The sequence below is a fragment of the Microtus ochrogaster genome, chromosome 2, assembly GCF_000317375.1.
Source record: "Microtus ochrogaster isolate Prairie Vole_2 chromosome 2, MicOch1.0, whole genome shotgun sequence".
NCBI lineage: Eukaryota > Metazoa > Chordata > Mammalia > Rodentia > Cricetidae > Microtus > Microtus ochrogaster.
In genome coordinates, this window is record NC_022010.1 from 89,238,135 (window position 1) to 89,256,546 (window position 18,412).

General features: G+C 34.9%; 1 protein-coding gene across 4 annotated transcripts in view; it reads left to right on the plus strand.

Annotated features, from left to right (window-relative positions):
- The first annotated feature begins 6,198 nt into the window (after positions 1 to 6,198).
- Epha6 (EPH receptor A6) overlaps positions 6,199 to 18,412 on the plus strand; it is a 918,005-nt gene continuing 905,791 nt past the window's right edge. For 3 of the 4 annotated variants that reach the window (XM_026787030.1, XM_013353099.2, XM_013352834.2), the window contains exon 1: positions 6,199 to 7,763. In XM_026787030.1, the coding sequence (XP_026642831.1) occupies positions 7,379 to 7,763 (385 nt within the window). In that variant the 5' untranslated portion in view covers positions 6,199 to 7,378. The remainder of the gene's footprint in view (positions 7,764 to 18,412) is intronic. The other variant, XM_026787032.1, reaches the window with a different exon arrangement.

Genomic DNA, 18,412 nt, shown 5'->3' on the forward strand with positions numbered 1-18,412 from the left:
ACTTTCCACAGGGCAGGGAACCCTGACTGCTCTTTGGACTGGAGAGGGAGGGGGAGAGGAGTGGGGGGAGGGAAATGGGAGGCTTGGAGGAGGAGGAAACTTTTTTTCCTTTTCTCAATAAAAAAAAAATTAAAAAAAGTATAGCACTCAAAAGAATGTACATCAGATAAATAATGTGTATATAACAGAAATCATTTTCTAAGATAACGAGTTTGTATTAGAGTGACAGATTTCTATATTGTCTCACTAATTCAATAAAACTCTAAAATAGCACATTATATCTGGGCAGTATATATTTATTGGCAATAGGTTTTTTTCCTAAACACTATGTTCTAATTATAGTTTTCCCATTCCCTACTATTTTCAGTTCCTCTCTGTCCCTTCCCATCCAGATCCACATTCTATTTTTGTCTCTCCTTAGGAACAAATAGGCAAATACGAATAATAAAATAAAACACAACAAGATAACTAAAAACCAAATAAATATGAATATGACAAAACAACCAAACAAGAAAAAGAGTCAAAGAATATATGTTGGAGAGATGGCTCAGCCTTTAAAGGAAAGGCTCACAACCAAATATATAAGAAAGGCACTAACACACACATTGCTGGAGACACCTGGTGTCTTAGTTACTTGTCTCGTTACTCTGACAATGTTATGTAATTAGAGAAAACAGAAACATGCTGAATTCATACTTTGTTTTGATACTAGTAAAATAGAAATATATGTATGCTTTCACATGCCATAGTTACATAATACATTTGGTCATTCAATGAAAACATGATCTGTAAAATAGTTTCCTGCCTCGGGATATGCTTTTAAAGCTACATTCTGTCTTCATTTTTACCAAGGACTGTGAGAAATATAAAATGATTGCAGAGATTGAGTTCCTAAATCTCAGGAGTTTATATTATTATACAAAATACAAAAATATGGATGAATCCAATACAGATCAATTTGATTTTTACTCATAATAAAGGAATAATACCTTCATCATCACTGTCATGATCACAAGCATACTCTTGATGTAGATAGATTCATCCTCTTAAGAGTGTACCATGACCAATTGGCGGCATCAAATACTGTACTAAAGGTTACATAATTGCTGAACTGTGTAACTACATTCAACGAAGTTTTTTTATAATACTATCCAAAAAATATTTTGACTAAATTATGTAGAAATTTTTAAAGCAATAACATGTAAATTTATTCCATCTTATAGGTAATGAGTCTTTTAGTTTATCTTTCTTGCTCCAGAATGACCAGCTGTGTCAAAACAACTTTGTTTTAATTGAATACAAAATAAATATCATTAACTATCATTTTTGAAATGTCAAATGGGCAACAATTTATGGGAAAAAAGCAAAAATATACTAACATTAAATAAAAATTTGTACAGTTAAATGCATGTGATTTATTTTACTGTATGAAATAAGTAGTGAGTATACTTTTAGTTTATATTGAAGTATTCAAATATAAATTTAATAAAATATACTTTTGCTATGTCTTGTGATGGTCCTACATTGAGAAGCTCTGTGTGCTGCTCCAGAAAAATGATGAAGCTAGATTTTACAAGAAAAATGACATAAAATAAGTTTGTTAGCAATATTATCATTCCAATAACACTTATCAGGTATACATTTCAAGTATTTTGGTATCAGCAGTGCAATTCTAGTTTTTTTTATAATGAACCCAGGACAGACAATACACTAGGTAAAGAGAAGTGATCTTTAAGTGTGTCTGATAAGAAGTACTTTGTACCAAAAGTTCTTGGAAGGAGATGTTTCAGATATTTTTTGGCACCAAGGTTCTTATTTGCAGTTCTGATACTCTGCATGCTTTCTTGTACATTATGTTTGGAAAGCTGAAAAAGAAGTCTTCAATACTTTGTTATATTCCCTATGAGCTATGGCTTGCCATTGACAATTTAATGTACCTAATATGTGAAATTTATGTGGGAAATTTAGTATTACTCTAACATAATGTACATCTTTACTTCTGTCTATTAGGTTTTTTTCACAGAATATAAGTATCTGTATATACTTACTCCATCCCCTGACAGCAGCCAGCTCTTTACTCATAATTATAAAGTAGCAAAACGTTTTATACAATGTCTATGTCACTCATGTGACAAACACAGTTCTTCATATTGCTGCCTAACTTTGCCCTCATATGTGATTTTCTCGAGGACACTGAAATTTTCAAAAGTATCTCCGTAAGAAATTTCTTTCTCATAATGATGTGTTTATTTTATTTGATTTTGAGACAAGGCCTCACTTTGTAGAACAGGCTAGCCTATAACTCATTATTTAACATGGATTAGGCCTTAAGTAATGACTGTACCTCAGCCTAAGAAATGTTGGAATTACAGATGTGAGACATCATGCCCAGATCTTACATGTGCTTAAATAGCAATTATGTTTAACTCTTTGGTAAGTTGTGATATCTTTATTGATTTTTTTAAAAAAAAATATATCAATAGTTCTACCTATACATCTATTAACGAAAAAATATTTGGCGCCACTGTACTAATTTTCAACATCTATTTAAAAAAAACTTCTACTACTAACAATTTACTCCATATAACATTATAAATTACTATATACACATAATACATACTATGTGAATCTGTCTAACTGGGAGTCATCATGAGAGTAATCTGTTCATCCTAAGAACAAAGCTCACAGTGAGACTCATTTGTGCTTCAGGAATAAATCCTCTATTATTAGAAACATAATAAGCTTCAAAGTATTTACACTTGGGTTTAGATATTCTTCTATAGTTGAATATAAAAATTTCCAATTTAATAAAGCAAGAAATCACATCTATTAAGCTGATTTATATTAGTACATATTCATTATCAAAGACTATGCTACATTTATTTAATCATGATTTGTTTTATAGTATACCTTAGATATATAGACAACAGGAAACATATTTGGGTCTAATCTTCAATATAACGTTTTATCCAGAACAAAAATATTAAAGAAACTCTTTGCTAACTGAAAAGAGATATGCAATTTCTAAGTAAAGAACCTTTTAGTAGCTATATTTGAGTTTTTAGATTGTTTTTACTTTAGCTCTAGAATTTTACTTCTAATTGCTGCAGGCTAAATCATATACAAGTCAATCATTTCCTTAATTCAGATATTAAAGTTGATGATATAAAAATATTTTTATTGTGCACAGTAGGTCACTCATGCAGGTGTGTATATCTGCAGTGCAGACTTAATCTTTAAGATCTGATGTTTCATGACATATTTGAGGATCAGAGCTCTTATTTGTGTTTCTTCTTTCTTGACCTTAGAGAATGCAAATTGCTTCTGTAAATGGATTAATTTACTTTTCTGCCAGAATAATATACTTGAGATTTCCCCATCCTTGAAACATGCTGAGTATTAAACAATATAATCCTTCTTGTTTTTCCTCAAGGGAATTAATTGCAGGTTAAATCTCCAATCTTTTCATCATTTTACAAAGCAAATAGTATTGAATACTGTTTTTTTTCTACTATAAGTAAATAGTTGGACTGGGTTTTTGTGTCACATATCTTTCACTTAATAAAAATTTAATCATTTCTTACCTGAAAGGAGATCACATATATCTTGAAGAACAATGCTCTGAAAGAATACAAAAGAATTCTGAGAAATATAGCTCTGAAAAATGGGACGTGAATATCTTTATGAATATGGGTATGACTCAAATAGACAAGTGCAGATAAATCTACATGAATATTGCATCTGGTTCTTTGAGAGGCTTATAATTTTGAAACTGTCACATGTCAGCAAATATGACAACACTGCTAAAAAAGCAAAATGGAAGTGTATCTCTGCTTAGTAACTGCATCTAGTTCAGACAGGATTCCAATGGCTGCGTTTTATCTTACTATTTCTAGTTATTATTTCTTGTCCTTTATTTAAAATAGATTGTTTTTCCTCACACATATTATGCTTTGCCCTTCCTCCAGGCATCCCTGTTACTCCCTACCTCCCTTTCCATTTGGATCCACCCCCTTTCTGTCGCTCATTAGAAAACAGTCAAGATTCTAAGGGATGAACCTAAAATAAAATAGATGCTAAAACAGAACATCAGCACATTGAAGTTTGATAAAGCAAACCAACAGAAGGAAAAGAGCCCAAGAATAGGCATAAGAATAAGAGACACCTACTTATTTTTGCACTCAGGAATCGCATAAAAACACTAAGCAGGAAGGACCTGGTGCAGACCTGTGCACACTGCTCCTGTTGATTTAAGGCGCCTTGGCATCCTGAAGTCCTCCATTTCCTTTCTCTCTTACACTCTGTCTCCTTTTCCACGGGCTCTCTGTGCCCTGACGGCAGCTAGTTGATGGAGCTATCCCCTTTAGTTTAGGCCTGAGTGTTCCAAGGCAGCCTTATACAAAAAATTAGTTTTATTCATACAAAATAGTTTACACTTAAATCTTTTCTGAGTGAATATATAAAAAAATTAGAATGCATATATGTAGGTATATTATGTAGGAATATATATATATATGGTTAAGTTGCTTTATTAATTAATGTTATTATAAAGTTTATGCATAATAATCGCAATCCAACTCGTGGATTAATTTACTTATATACCTTAATAAAGTACTTGGATAATGAATAAGTTTTCCCTATCTTCTAAAAATTCAAGAAACAAACAGTATCAAAGTATTTCTAAACATATGACACATGCTTTAATATGGGGAAAAAAATCTTGTCACTATTTTTTTCTTAAAAAGACACAATCAGTAAGACAGCCATCATCTAAATAGAGGATACATATTAAGTGACGCTCTGCCATGTCTTATTCAAACAAGGAGTGAAGAGGAGCTAGAAGGGAAATTCAGTATAATCAAGTGCTAGAGCTACTTTGAAGTTCAGACATCGTATTCTGCTATGATATTTAGCATGAGTCTTGGAAAATGACCCACAGCTTTGCTTCTGTTTGTTATTCCCTTCATTTTCTTTCCATTAGAATCATTCCCTTCTAATATGATTTTAAGTGTAGCTTCTGACTGTTTCATTGTTTATAATAAATTCTTTCAAATTTAAGATTCAAATAAAACATAAAAACGTGAGTTTAAATGTTCATTTATAAATGTGATGCTGAAATTATGTTAATTATTTTCCACTGAGAATAAGCAGAAAAGGAATTATTACATATAATTAAACCACCAGCACAGTCATTATGCACTCGGAAAAGATTAGACAGAACTTCTTGTGGTGTGCTCATGTAGATTTTTATTTTACACCTGAGTTAGTAAACTAAATTGAATTTGCAAGTGCCTATGCCATTCGTCAATATCAGTAACACTGGTAAGTGAGTAACAAAATCAGATTTTACTACTGTAAACACTGGCATATGAACTCCATCTTTGTAGATGTGATTTGCATACATTTAAATTGGCCTGGACATCTTTGAAAAGATGTGTATGAATTCAAAATGACTGTGAAAGTAGCCACCAATTAGAAAGCGTCATCACACTTGCACGTTACATTTCTCTCCATGAGAGAGAGCAGCTTTAGATTCCGGCCGGCCGTTGCTCCTGTCTTTTTTCCTCTGATTGACTGACTGTAAGGCATGGGCTAAATTCCCTTAACTAGAATGTGAACCACACACAACTCTGTGCATCATCAAAATGCCTGGAAACCCGCTTCATTTCCAGAATTTCTGGTAAAATATGGAACACTTTTGTCTTAGACCTACCCCTTTAAGGTCACTGACACAACCATCCCCTATCTGAACCCCCTGTCCACTTGGAAAATATCCTCTCTATGCTATACAAATTCGCTTTACTTTTCTCCAGTGCCGTCAATAAACCTTCAAATAACCCCTTCCTGCTGCCTTCGGAGATGGATTTTTTGTTGTTGTTGTTGTTTAAATCCTTGCTCAAGAGAGTCAATCTGCGTCTCTTCAATAACGAAAACGAGAACGACGTTAACTAATGCATTCCAGAAATTACAATGCCGGTGATAAGGTCTCTACAATGAGACTCAACAAATACTGTAAGTTTAGCCTAAAACCATCCTCCTGCCTTTTCGCAGGTGTAGCCAGTTCTTACACCTTTAAGCAGTGAGGGAATTTTTGTTGTCTACTAACCCCCTCTAGCGCCGAATTGGCTGCACCTGAGTCACAGCTGCTGCCAGATCTCGGGGCTGCACCGAGCTCAGCAGCGCTCTAGGGCCCTGCCCTCCAAGCACCGGTCTCGGCAGGCAGCAGGGCGACTGCTCGGAGAAGGCAGGTGGCAACACCCCTTCCCATCAGCTAATCCTGTTCCTCTGCCCAGTCAGATCCCACCAAGTAGCCAGTACAGCGGCTTAGGAGCGCCCGGAACTGGGAGGCAGCGCATTCTGAGAAGGGGCGTCTGGACGAGAGCGCACCAGAAGCCGCGCGCACTCTGCTTCGGACTTGGCCACGCAGAGCTAAGCTCTAGGGCTGCTCTCAGCGCTTAGCCCGCCACAACTGCCTCAGCGGATCAGCGGACTGTCGAGGTCCTCGGAAGCCAGACACCAGGGCTGCCATGATGATGCTGGTGACCTCCCTGGCGAAGTCACCCCCATATGCCGAAGCGAAGACCTAGGCGAGCCAAGGTGCTAGGCACCAGTCTACTTCCAGCCTGCAGAGACTCCTCTCTATCGCTGCTTTCCAAAGACTTGGAACAGGAGAGGTGGCCAGAAAGCTTGTTGGTTCGCTCTGGTGGCCAAGTTTGGGAGGCTGGCACTCAGACACTTCAGAACTGACCACTACCATCGCCAAGCTGTGCCCAGGGCGCTGACTTGCAACCCTCAGCCCTTCCAGCGGGAGAAATGTGGCAAAAAGGAAGGTGGTGTCCAGAGCTGACAGTCTAACATTATATGGGGGAGGAGGGACGCAAGGGATTGGGGGACTAAGGTAGCTTCAGTGAAACCCAGAAAGTAAGCCTCTGCCACGGCCGGCGGGAGGCGCATATGCCACCTAATCTGTGGTGGCTACGACTTGACACTCAGACCAGGTCACTCAGTGAAGAGGCTGAGCGCTCAGTCCGCTGCTCCCTGGGACCACTGGATACCCGGCGGAGCCTCATTGCCGGGTTCCCCAGACACCAGCCAAGGGAAAGTTCTGGTCGCCCAAGCTACCCTTGCTATTTGCTGTGCCACCTTCTGCTCTGGGCTCTGCAAGTGTCAACTTGGGTGCAGAGAGACGTTTGGGTGTCCAGAACTGCACCTTCACTACCCGTCTGGACATCTCTATTAACCCCCAGTACCCTCTTTCAGGCATCCTCCCCCGTCCTTCATCCCCTCCCCCAAACTATAGCCTGAGCTCGCTCTTGTGTGCGCGCTCTCTTGGGCCCAAGTGAATAGTCCTCCTCGCTGGAGCGGGACACGGAGGTGGATGCAATTCCCCTCGCCTCTGGCCGCCCGGAGCTCCCCGGCGGCGCAGGCAGCACCCTCCTCCGAAGCAGCTGCTCCTGCACCTGGACAGCCTGGACCCTCGTGCCCTGCTCACGGGGCCTCGCGCGGGGGGCGCCCCGGGACTTCCCCTGCGGGCCGGGTGGAGGAGGAAGAGGAGGAGGAAGAAGAAGAGAGCTCGGGCCAGGACCCCCACCCTATCAGGAACACCTGGCTGCGTTACTGCCACTTCTTTTTAAAGGAGAGGAGAAGAGAGCCAGTGAGAGCCATGGGGGGCTGCGAAGTCCGGGAATTTCTTTTGCAATTTGGTTTCTTCTTGCCTCTGCTGACAGCTTGGACGGGCGACTGCAGTCACGTCTCCAACCAAGGTAAGGGACAAGCCAAAGGGCTGGGGCAGGAGGGTGCCTTGGGAGTGAGCTCTCTTGTCCACTATGCAGGTAACTTTGTGCACTGGGTCAGCTCCTCTGGATTTGCCACACTGTGATGTCTAGGATGTTTCCTAATCTGAGAGCCCTGACTGCGTTGCCTGGGTCCAGCTGCCCCTGGAGCTCTCTTCCTTTTCTCTCTAGAATTCTTTCCAATGCTTGAGCTTCCTCAGCACATGGGTTGCTTAGTGGCATTTGTCTCATTGCTTCTGATTGTGCAGTCCTCACTGGAGGTCAACGTGTGTGGCACAGACCTAACTGCTTCTTGGAGAATTTTTCTCAAAACAGCAGTGTGTGGATTTTCCTTCTTAGCTTCTTGACAGAAAGGTCATGACTCTGGCTGTACCTATTCACCTGTAACCAATGATCAGCCCGTGTTCTCTAGTAACTGTGGGTAGACCTTACTCAGCTGCTTAACTTTGTCAACCATTCACTTTTTCAAATTATTCTTGCAACAGATGCTCGCATATCTGTGTTGCTGTTTCTATTTTTGAAAGACCTGGGCAGACGAGTGAGTGCTAAATCTGAGATTCCAAGTTATGAATATCCTATTCATAAAGTCTAGTTGTTATGGGATATTTAGAGGACTTTTACCAATAGGGTAGTGGAAAAGTGAAAGCAGATACTGTGTGGGGGAAAATGATGAAAAGCATGTAAAATATTTGAGTATTTTTTCCTTTCACTCATTTTTTTTCTTCATGAAATATATCTCTTCGGATTTCTGCTATGAATGGTTAAGGATATAGAAAAACATCATCTGCATGTCCTACATGGCTTTCACGCTAAGTATCAAATGACCACAAAAGTTTTCTAGCAATACCTGTCTGGATGCTCTCTCTGATATGGTGAGGATCACCAAGATGTCACCTGTTAACAAAGACACTCTGCACAGACTTCAAGTCTATTGCACTTTTGATCAATTACACTTGCCATTTAAGAGGTAAGATCCATGTGTAATGGTCAAGAGGACAATTTCTGAAAGTACCAATAGAGGTCAGATGAGAGAGTGGACTTTGTGCTTGATAGGAGGTTGAGAGAGAAGGCAAGCCAAAGACCAAAGCCTTACTTTTGTCCTAAGTGTGTATGTGGCCATATTACTTTATCGAGAAACGAAGCTGTCATTCAGAAAACATTCACATATTTCTGTTGATAAGTAATATTATTGATACGTTTTACTTATTATTTTTTATCTGAAGAATATGCAATCACAATTATGTATTATTTGTAATATATATATATATATACATACATACATATTCCCTGTAACATTGTCATGTGGGTGACAGCAGCTATAATGCCATACACGTCCACAGAGGTATAATTTCAGACGTGTCCCTCATCAATCTTCAAGGATTATTGTTATTAAGTACTCAGATGTAGTTTAGTTTACTCACGTGGAAATAAAATGACTGTTGAAAATGATATATAGTTATTTACTTGACCATTTATTTGGAAGGAAAACAATTTTTAAAAATGAGGAAGTCAGATATGTATATAATACCGATATTATTGTCTATGGAAATTAAAAATGTATGAAGATTGAGATTCATGTTCACTACAAAGTTTGAAGTGATTGCAGGCTGAATTTTTCTGAATAGTTAATACCTATAGTACCTATGTAAGTCAGCACCAGTCCTAGGCCCTGGCTTTATTCAGGTGTATAAAACACAAGTGAATATCCCAAAACTAAAGTACCATTCTACTAAAGCAGGTCGTACTCAACTATGACTTTATGAACATTTATAACAAATGCAAAAAAACTAGTGGAGCTGTTTCTAACCTCTTAGATTGATTTTCTTCTTTCTATTAATGAATTTCTCATTCTTCTTAATGATTTTTTTTAACCTAGAGTAAATAGGAAACATATGAACTTTATTGTTAGTTTCAATTTACGTAACTTAGTGCTTGGGAGTATTTTCTAGCTATCCTAGCAACTTAAAAGGACCATTAAATATTACTTAATAAAGCTTTTAATTTGGATTTGTGTTAATATACTAAAAGTGCAAGTATAAAATTATCAGTAGCCAAAATAAAGTTCGATAAAATTGAGTCTGTTCTCCAATACAAAGTTACAAACTATGGTCACATTTTCATCAGTAATAAATGGTTATTTGTTATACTGTAATAATTATAGGTTTAGCCTCACAGATTGAGAGAATACTAAAATAATCAGGAAAATTAATAATAAAATATCGATCTTCTATAAATTACTTATCTGATATTTTAGAGAAATATTTCTTCATTTGTAATTTTATTATGAGACAGCAAGCTGAACATTAGTGCTTGTCTATCTAAAAGGTGGAATGTGACAGATTATATGAAAAGCACAAAAGATTCAAGTAAAATTTGCATTTAATTGTAATAAATAAAAAATAAATGTCAGAGATGTGATTAACACTAAGTTTTTAGAAGATTCTTTTCATATTGCTTATAATTTTATTATTTTTTGAAACCTGCTTTTTATATGGAACAAATTTTCATTTTTGTATAACCTTCCTTCTTGATTAAGGGCAGTCACAAATTGAATTGTCATTGCTCTGTGTCTACTTTTGCCAAATGATTATATATAAAATCCTTCATGGATGAATAGACTGCATTCACCCTCTGACCTCCTACCCCATCCCTAATCTTCCACACTAAGACAGGGTCAAATAATGATTCTGACAAGAAGTGGGCTATCTCCCTTTCAGGATGGACTAAGGGGAAGCTCACTATAGACAAGGCTTCTTGTCTTTGAACTGGATGTAAAACTATATGCTGTAAAGATAAATAGATTAGATTGACTTTGTTTCTATTTCCCAATGCTCTTTGAATCAATGTGAATGTAATGGTAATATCACTTCCTCTGATTAAGTAGACACACACGTTCTGTTAGACTGTCTCTCATGTGCCATTATTTCCACTTCTATTTTTTTTGAATCACAGTATCATTGAGGTATTGGTATATTTTATTTAAACTCATATTTTAATCTCTGAAGATGTATAACCTTGAATCCCCTTACTAGTGAATAGAAAACCTAGTCTTGCTTCATGTGTAAATTAACCAAATGTAAAAATTATAATAGTTACTGGTCATCAGGGATCTATTTATTCAAAGATTACTCTCCCTTAGCAGGGTACCATATAGTCTAAATGAGTTGATGCATCTGTTAGGGTGCTCATGTTATAAAAATAATGAATTGCACACAAAATAATTCATCAAGTCAACTTGTTCAATTAGGAAAAGCAGTGGATTTATCACTATTATGTGATATTATATCTATTGTGTGATATGACTTGTTATAAGACAATACTGGACAAACACACAAGTAAAGTTGCCATGGTCCTAGGAGTTTTTTTTAATTTATTGATTATGGTGAAATGATAGCAAGAATTCTGCAGCTGTATGTAAATATAAGTAAACATGTTAAAGAGAAATATCTCCCTACAATAAAATTAGTTGCAATATCAGAAACATCATTCATAAATTGTTAAAACTAAAGAAATACAAAAAGTAGTTAATGTAGTCTTAAAATTAGAAAAATTAGATAATTTACCAAAAATATTTCTGTAAGATTCTTCAAAATAGTAACTATTATCCAAGATAAACTATTTATAGTTGTAGGGTTGTTTGAGATTATTATCATATGTCCTTTTTGACATAATTATATGTAAAACCTATAATTTGTTTTTATTATAAATAGGAAGTTCAAGTTGTGGAGTTATTAGGAAAAACATGCAATATGAAAAATAAAATATTTTTACTGGTTCCAGTGTGCTCATCAGATTCTGTATATTATTTGCTCTAAGTTACAAATTGACTGCATCTGAAAATCTTATGGCACAAAACATGTTCATTAAAGTTATATCCTTTAGAAGTAACATAAATAAAATTATTAAATATTAATATAATGTTAATTTTCAAATGAAGAAAATGTTCTTTTCAAAGGTATAAAAGAAGATGAAATATATGATACGACCTTTGAGTCCAGGAGACTTCATAACAAATCTTGCATTTGACAACAAAACCATTCTCTATTTCACTATCTTTTATATTTAACTACAAAATTTTTCTCTCTTACACAATCACAACAACCACTTTTCTGTCCTCCTACCCAACTTTTCTACTATATGTTCCATTTGTTGTAAAAAGAAAAAAAAAGTTCTGCTTGAAACTCAACTACAGTGCAAAATTCATAGATGTCTCCTTCCTTTGGTTTAAAATTTCTTGGCAGTCTAAACTTGGTAGACATCAATATGCATAGCTACATAATAAAAAGGATGTGTGTTTGCCAATCATTTAACTAAATAAGAATACCAAATTAATAAACATGTCTATAACAATTGAATAACCTTAACACTTACATATATTAACATTAATGCCTTAAATTTGAAAAATATATTGCTTTTTATCACTGCTTTATCTTGACTATATTGAATATTGTTTCCAGAATCTAAAATTTAGTGACTAAAGAGATGGCTCGGGGATAGAAAGTGCATGGTAAGGGAAAGGACTTTGTTTTCTATCTCCCACATTTGATGACTTACAATCGCATATCCACTGAGATTATTCTATTGGCCACCTTGGCCACCGACATGTGCACACATACACATATCCAGACATATACACATAATAATAATAAATTAATTAAAAAACCTTAACTTTCAAAAATAGCAAAAATTATATATTACTATATATAAAAATATATATTATATATAAACAAAAGTAATAAAATTTAGGTGATAAGAAAAAGTGGAGATGGTGGACATATTATGTCCTCCCGTACAATCTGTTAAATAGTAAAAACAAACAAACACAAAGAGAAAGAAAAAAGAGTCAGACAAAACAACTAAAGCATCAAAATAAAAAGTCATAGGACAAACACATTGTTTTAAATGATGCTGTTGAAAAGGGCCTGTGTTGAGGTGCAGTTTAAGCCTCATCCTCAGGGAAGAAAAACAAATAACTTGTTCTGAGCAAGAAGTACACTTACTCTAGAGGGAAATCGTTTGTGAAGAACTGTGAAGAACTCAGTCCAGTATGACTGGAGCTTACTGAGCAAAGAAAGAAATTGAAATAGTATAGCTTTAAAGAGGGCAAACAAACTTAATGAATGGAAAATGAAATCATGGTAAGAAGCCAGGCTTTAATATTATCTCAGATAAAATGGACGGTAAGGGAACTCGGGTCCATCTTGGTGGCTGGAGGTGTGAAAGAACAAAAGCAGGAGTTTGGCTATTGTTCAGGAGAATGATTGTGAAAGCCTGGCCTAGAGCACTGGCAATAGAGACAGAAAGAAGCAAATAGGTATATCCAGCATACTGATTTTATTTATTTTATTTTTTGAGAATCTGAATTAGATATTGTATCATACATACCCCATTAAATGGCCTTAATTTGTGATTATTCATAATCAGTGGGTGAAGGGAATTCATAAAATCAAAAATAACTCACAAATGTACGTAGCCCATTTCCCATGTTTTCCATTTCAAGCTGACTAGTATAAAAGGTCTCATATGAGACAAAGCAGCACACTCCTCTACCGCCTCTGGGTCAGCCCCTGCGGCCGGGTTCCTGTCCTAACTTCCTTCAAAGACAAACAATGATATGAAAATATAAACCAAACAACCTCCCCAAAGGAATTATCATAAAAATGAACAATGATGTAAGTATATTTGATATATTTATAGACTGCATAATGATATAGGTAAATGTATTAATGGATTTGGTGATAAGGCCTCCGTGTAAAAGACTTTCTGTGTCTCTCCTTTGAAAGTTTTTTTTTTCTAATCTTAGTAAGATTTTCCTGTTTCAAAATACTGTACATGATGCTGATAGATCAAATGCAATGTTCTTATTCTTTTCCTTCACCACAGCTTTCTGTTTGTAGTTATTTGTGTGTGTGTGTGTGTGTGTGTGTGTGTGTGTGTGTCAGTCAGAGTAGATGATGATTGAAGTAGGCTTGGTCATCTACATAGGACAGCATAGTTTTCCAGTCTAAGTTTAGGGAATGAAAAGCAATAGAGTTGCTTTTAAATGCATCTGTGTGTTTCAATACTGTTTTAAAAATGAAAATTCCAACTAATATTGCACATAAAAGACACACGATATTTTTAAATATTCTCCACGAGTCTCTTCTCTGCACTGAGTATAAATAAAGAATAACACATGTGAAGACAGTGTTTAGAAACAGGAAAAAGGAATGTAAAGGTATATGATATGTGGGACAGGGACAATGGAAGACTCTTCAGTAAATTTTACATAACTCAAACCTTTCCTGAGCTGTTACTTACCTTTTAGCGTGAGATACCCTCTAAAAGGTCATTGAAAAAACTATTAAAATCACATGATAGTAAAAGAGCCCATAAACATTTCTTTAAACTCAAAATATAGAGAGCAGAAAATTTCTAATTTAAACACTTCAGTATATGTGAATATTTGTGATATTTTAAAATGCAATTAATGTAACAAATCTTTATAGAATGATGGAAAGAGAGATTCCTTTTGAATAAACAACACGACTTCTTATATGATACACAATTTTAGTCTTTAAATATATATGTTCTAAAAATGTCAACGTTTATTCTTTTCACCATATTTACTAAAGACCTGCTATTTGATAGGCAGTGTGCTTGCTATATATAAAGGATCCATTGCATATTGGAATGTCTGAACCAGTATAAACGTTTAGCCTGTCTTCAAATTTGGCATAAAATTTTGTTTTTTCAATATTTGAATTGATAATCGGGAACATGTTATAAAATCACATTGTCATATGAAGTGCTTATCATATGACATACACACATAAAAATACACACACATACATTAGTTGATGTTCAAACAAAAAATATGTACCATTTTCTGAAAACTTAATCTATCATTTTAATGTAATTTATGTCAATGTTCAATAACTAAATCATGCAATAGACTCAATATATAAAGTGTCAGGGATCATAGGAGTTGCTGATACTGTAATGATGGCAACCAAATATAGGAAGTTTCCTGAAATACTATTACAAAGGGTGTGATATTGCTTTAGAAACTTTTTACTTAATTTTTAAGAGACTTGATGATGTTAGTTTAACATCTTTTATTGTAAATAAGACTCTAATAAGACAGAATAATCAAATTCTATCAGCAGTCTGTGAACTGTATTACTTCTTAAGATATCCTACTTTTAATTTTATAGCTATATAGATGCTTAACTAAATTATAGAAAAGTAAAGAAAATTAATTTACAAGATTACAGTGTTTATGCAAATAAAGCTTAAATATATCACAAATTTATGACTTTCTATAGACAGATATTGAAGCGAGCTTTTGTTCACAGGCTATTAAGCTGTTTACTCTTGTGTGTTTATCTAAAAGGATATTTAATTTTAAATGGCAATTTGTTATGTAAATTGTAAATTTGTTATGTAAAATATAAATTTCTACTTCCAGATAGCAGTGGACATATTTTTTGTTTGTTTACTTGTTTGTTTGTTTCAGCTTTGGAGAAAAAATTAGGGTGAAAATGCAAGCTTTAAACCTGAGAAGTATTTTCAGCTAGCTTGTGAGCACACTGCTGAAATCCTTAGCTGCTGGCCTGTGTGCTGACCTGCACTTGATGAACATACTTGGAAATAATTGTTCTTCCTCGCATTCCATTAAATTTTTTCATGTGCTATAGTCAGATTGTTGATCCCTGGAGATATATAATATGGACTTGAAAAATTGGCATGAGGGATATAAAATGACTTAATCTGTTATTGTCTCTTCTAATTTCTCATAAAATTATGAGTATAGGTATGCGATGAAAAGCACTTTATGCAAATATGCATAATTCATTTAGTGCATCCATCTGATAATACCAGATCAATTATGTGCTCTCTGGAGTAACTGTGCTATAGTCTGGAACTTGGATTTTGTGGTAGACAAGCACAGCAAATAGAAACACATTATCTGCAGTACTTAGAGCCCAACATCTAGAATAAGAATACTTCTAATTCTTATTTACAGAGCCCATGATTAATGTAAAACAACATATGGAAATTTAGATGCCAATGGTAATTGTAACTCTCTTTTATGGAGTTAATAAAGTTCATTGTATTTTGGTTGTGAGCCTAGCCTTTAACAGCTGAGCCATCACTCCAGACCGATGGGAGAGGGTTAAACGGGAGGGAGGAGGAAGGGATGGCAACATAAAAATATATAGCTCAAGAAAATCAATAAAATAAAGTCCAGTGTAAACTAGAGAGTAAGAAGTCTTGTGTGATATATTCCAAATGAGAACAGAGATTAACTGATTGTATGCTTCCAAGTAAAATCATGTTACATAATATTTGATGAGACTTTGAATTTTCTTTAATGTTCCTGTGATACTTTAATATCAAAGGATTATTTAAATTAGATCCATAATTAAAGACTTTAGCTGTAAAAATTATCTAAGAAATGATATCTCGCATCCCTCCTAAATTAACCTCATAGTGCTGGAGTAATAGTAACGAATGACCTGACCTGATTAAGGGCACTCTGAAAATAAGCCTGTTGGTTATAGATTCTCCATGGTGTGACATATGCTGAATAAAATGTTATGATCTATGACCTTCAATTCTGAAACTATAAAAGTGTCTACTAATGAAAATCACCTTAGTTAAACACTTCTGTTATAAATCCCTTTTATTCTTTATTTCTTTGAAATTAAAATGTACTTAGTGTTTACTAGTAACACTAGTAAAAAAAGTCACCAATAAGCGTGATGACTAAAAGTTGAAGAAACTGCTAAATCTGATTATTCAAAATCAAATTGATTGTAACACTTTCTACATGAAACTGTGTCTCTATGCACTGATCTACTTGCTCCCTTGAAAGAAAAATGTTATGCTATCTGTGAATATTTTAATTTGACACCAGCATTTAGTAGAGGAACTTCACTAATGCCTTGACTATTTGCTATGCTCTATTTAATGAAGGAATAGTTGTAAAGAGATCTTGTTTTTTATTTAACAAACCCCAAATATTGGGAGTTTCATGCTCTCAATACAGAATACTGCCTACCATGATTTTAAAACGAGTACAAGTTAGCAGCTCCAATATCATTGTCATTTTTATGACTGTATTAGAATTATAGTTACTAAGAAGGTAGTAATTTATTGTCTTACAATATTCCTCTATAATAACTTAATTTTATAGATTAGATAAAATATGGTCCATTCACTTTCTTAAAATGTCACTTTGCTGGTTGGTTTAGGGTAAAGTACAAGCGTAAGAATTGTTACAACACAAGTTTAGTTTAGGACCAGAAATCTTTCGATTGATATATTGTTTCTGTAATTTTCAAGAATCTTATTAGCTTTAATGGTGACTTTAAATTTAAAAATTTAAGTGTTAGCACTTTAAAGCATTTTAAAGTTTTATTAGGCTTATTATTAAAGTTAAGTGATACTGTTTCTTTAAAAATGCTACGAAGACAGAAGTTTGCATGTAGTTCTATTGTGAGATTCTGGAGCAATTGTCGATTGGCAGGCATAGTAACCTTTAAATATGTAATGCTTTAATTTTTTGTTACTTAGATTCAAATACTGCAGTTCTTAAGACACATTCATATATCTTGTGAGAGTTTTGTTAGTTTTTTAAAAAAGTACATATCCAAATTTAAATTGCAATATTTGCACTATGCTTCTTTGTGGAACTGAGTACAGCGACTGTAAACTTTGTACTCCAGTCTCCAAAGTCAGAGAGATTAATATTTAGCTCACCCTGATGAAAGAGACAGCTCATTGGTTAAGAGAACTGACTTCTTTTTCAGAGAACATGAGTTCTGTTTCCAGCACTCACATAGTGGTGAAAATCACCCTTACATCCAGTTGCAGTGGATCCAGCATTCTCTCCTGACCTCTGCAGACACCAGGCATGTACATATATGAGGAAAGATGGTGACACAGAAAATAAAATACATCTAATGATTTAGTCAACAAACGTATGTAAGCATCAACATATACGCCTAAGTATCTGTATTTAACTGTTCTAATGATCAGGACTCTTTCGATAAATTAAAAGTTCTGTACTCAAAGATATATAAATTAATATACAAAGACAATTGAAAACATGGAGTCAATATATGGCTTGATTATATCTTGGAAATAAGCTTGTGATTTTATGAATAAAGTCTGCCTTCACTCTAAGTCCATTGCAATCAAAACAGATGTCTACATGACATCAGTGCACTAGAGATATGAATGTATAGCAAAGGTCAAAAGAAGTGATATAATGTAAATTTTACTCATAAGGCATTCTTGTTATGTAAAGGATGGGGTTGTGACTCATTAATCAGAATATTCAACTTCATTACCTGAAATAAGACAATTATACTAAAACTTTTATAAGCATCCCAATTTTTAAACAATTTTGAGTCTGGGGAGATGCTTACATGAATCAGTGCTCTCCAAGCAAGTGTGAAGGCTCTCTGAGTATAAAGACTGCATAATCCATGTAAAATCTAGACCTGGCGGTACATCCACCCATAACTCTAGTGCTAAGAACCAGAGATAGACAGATCACTTTATAGAGAGCTCCAGGTTCAAACCTGATCCTGTCTCTTGATGAAAAAAAAAAAAGATATAAGGGAGAA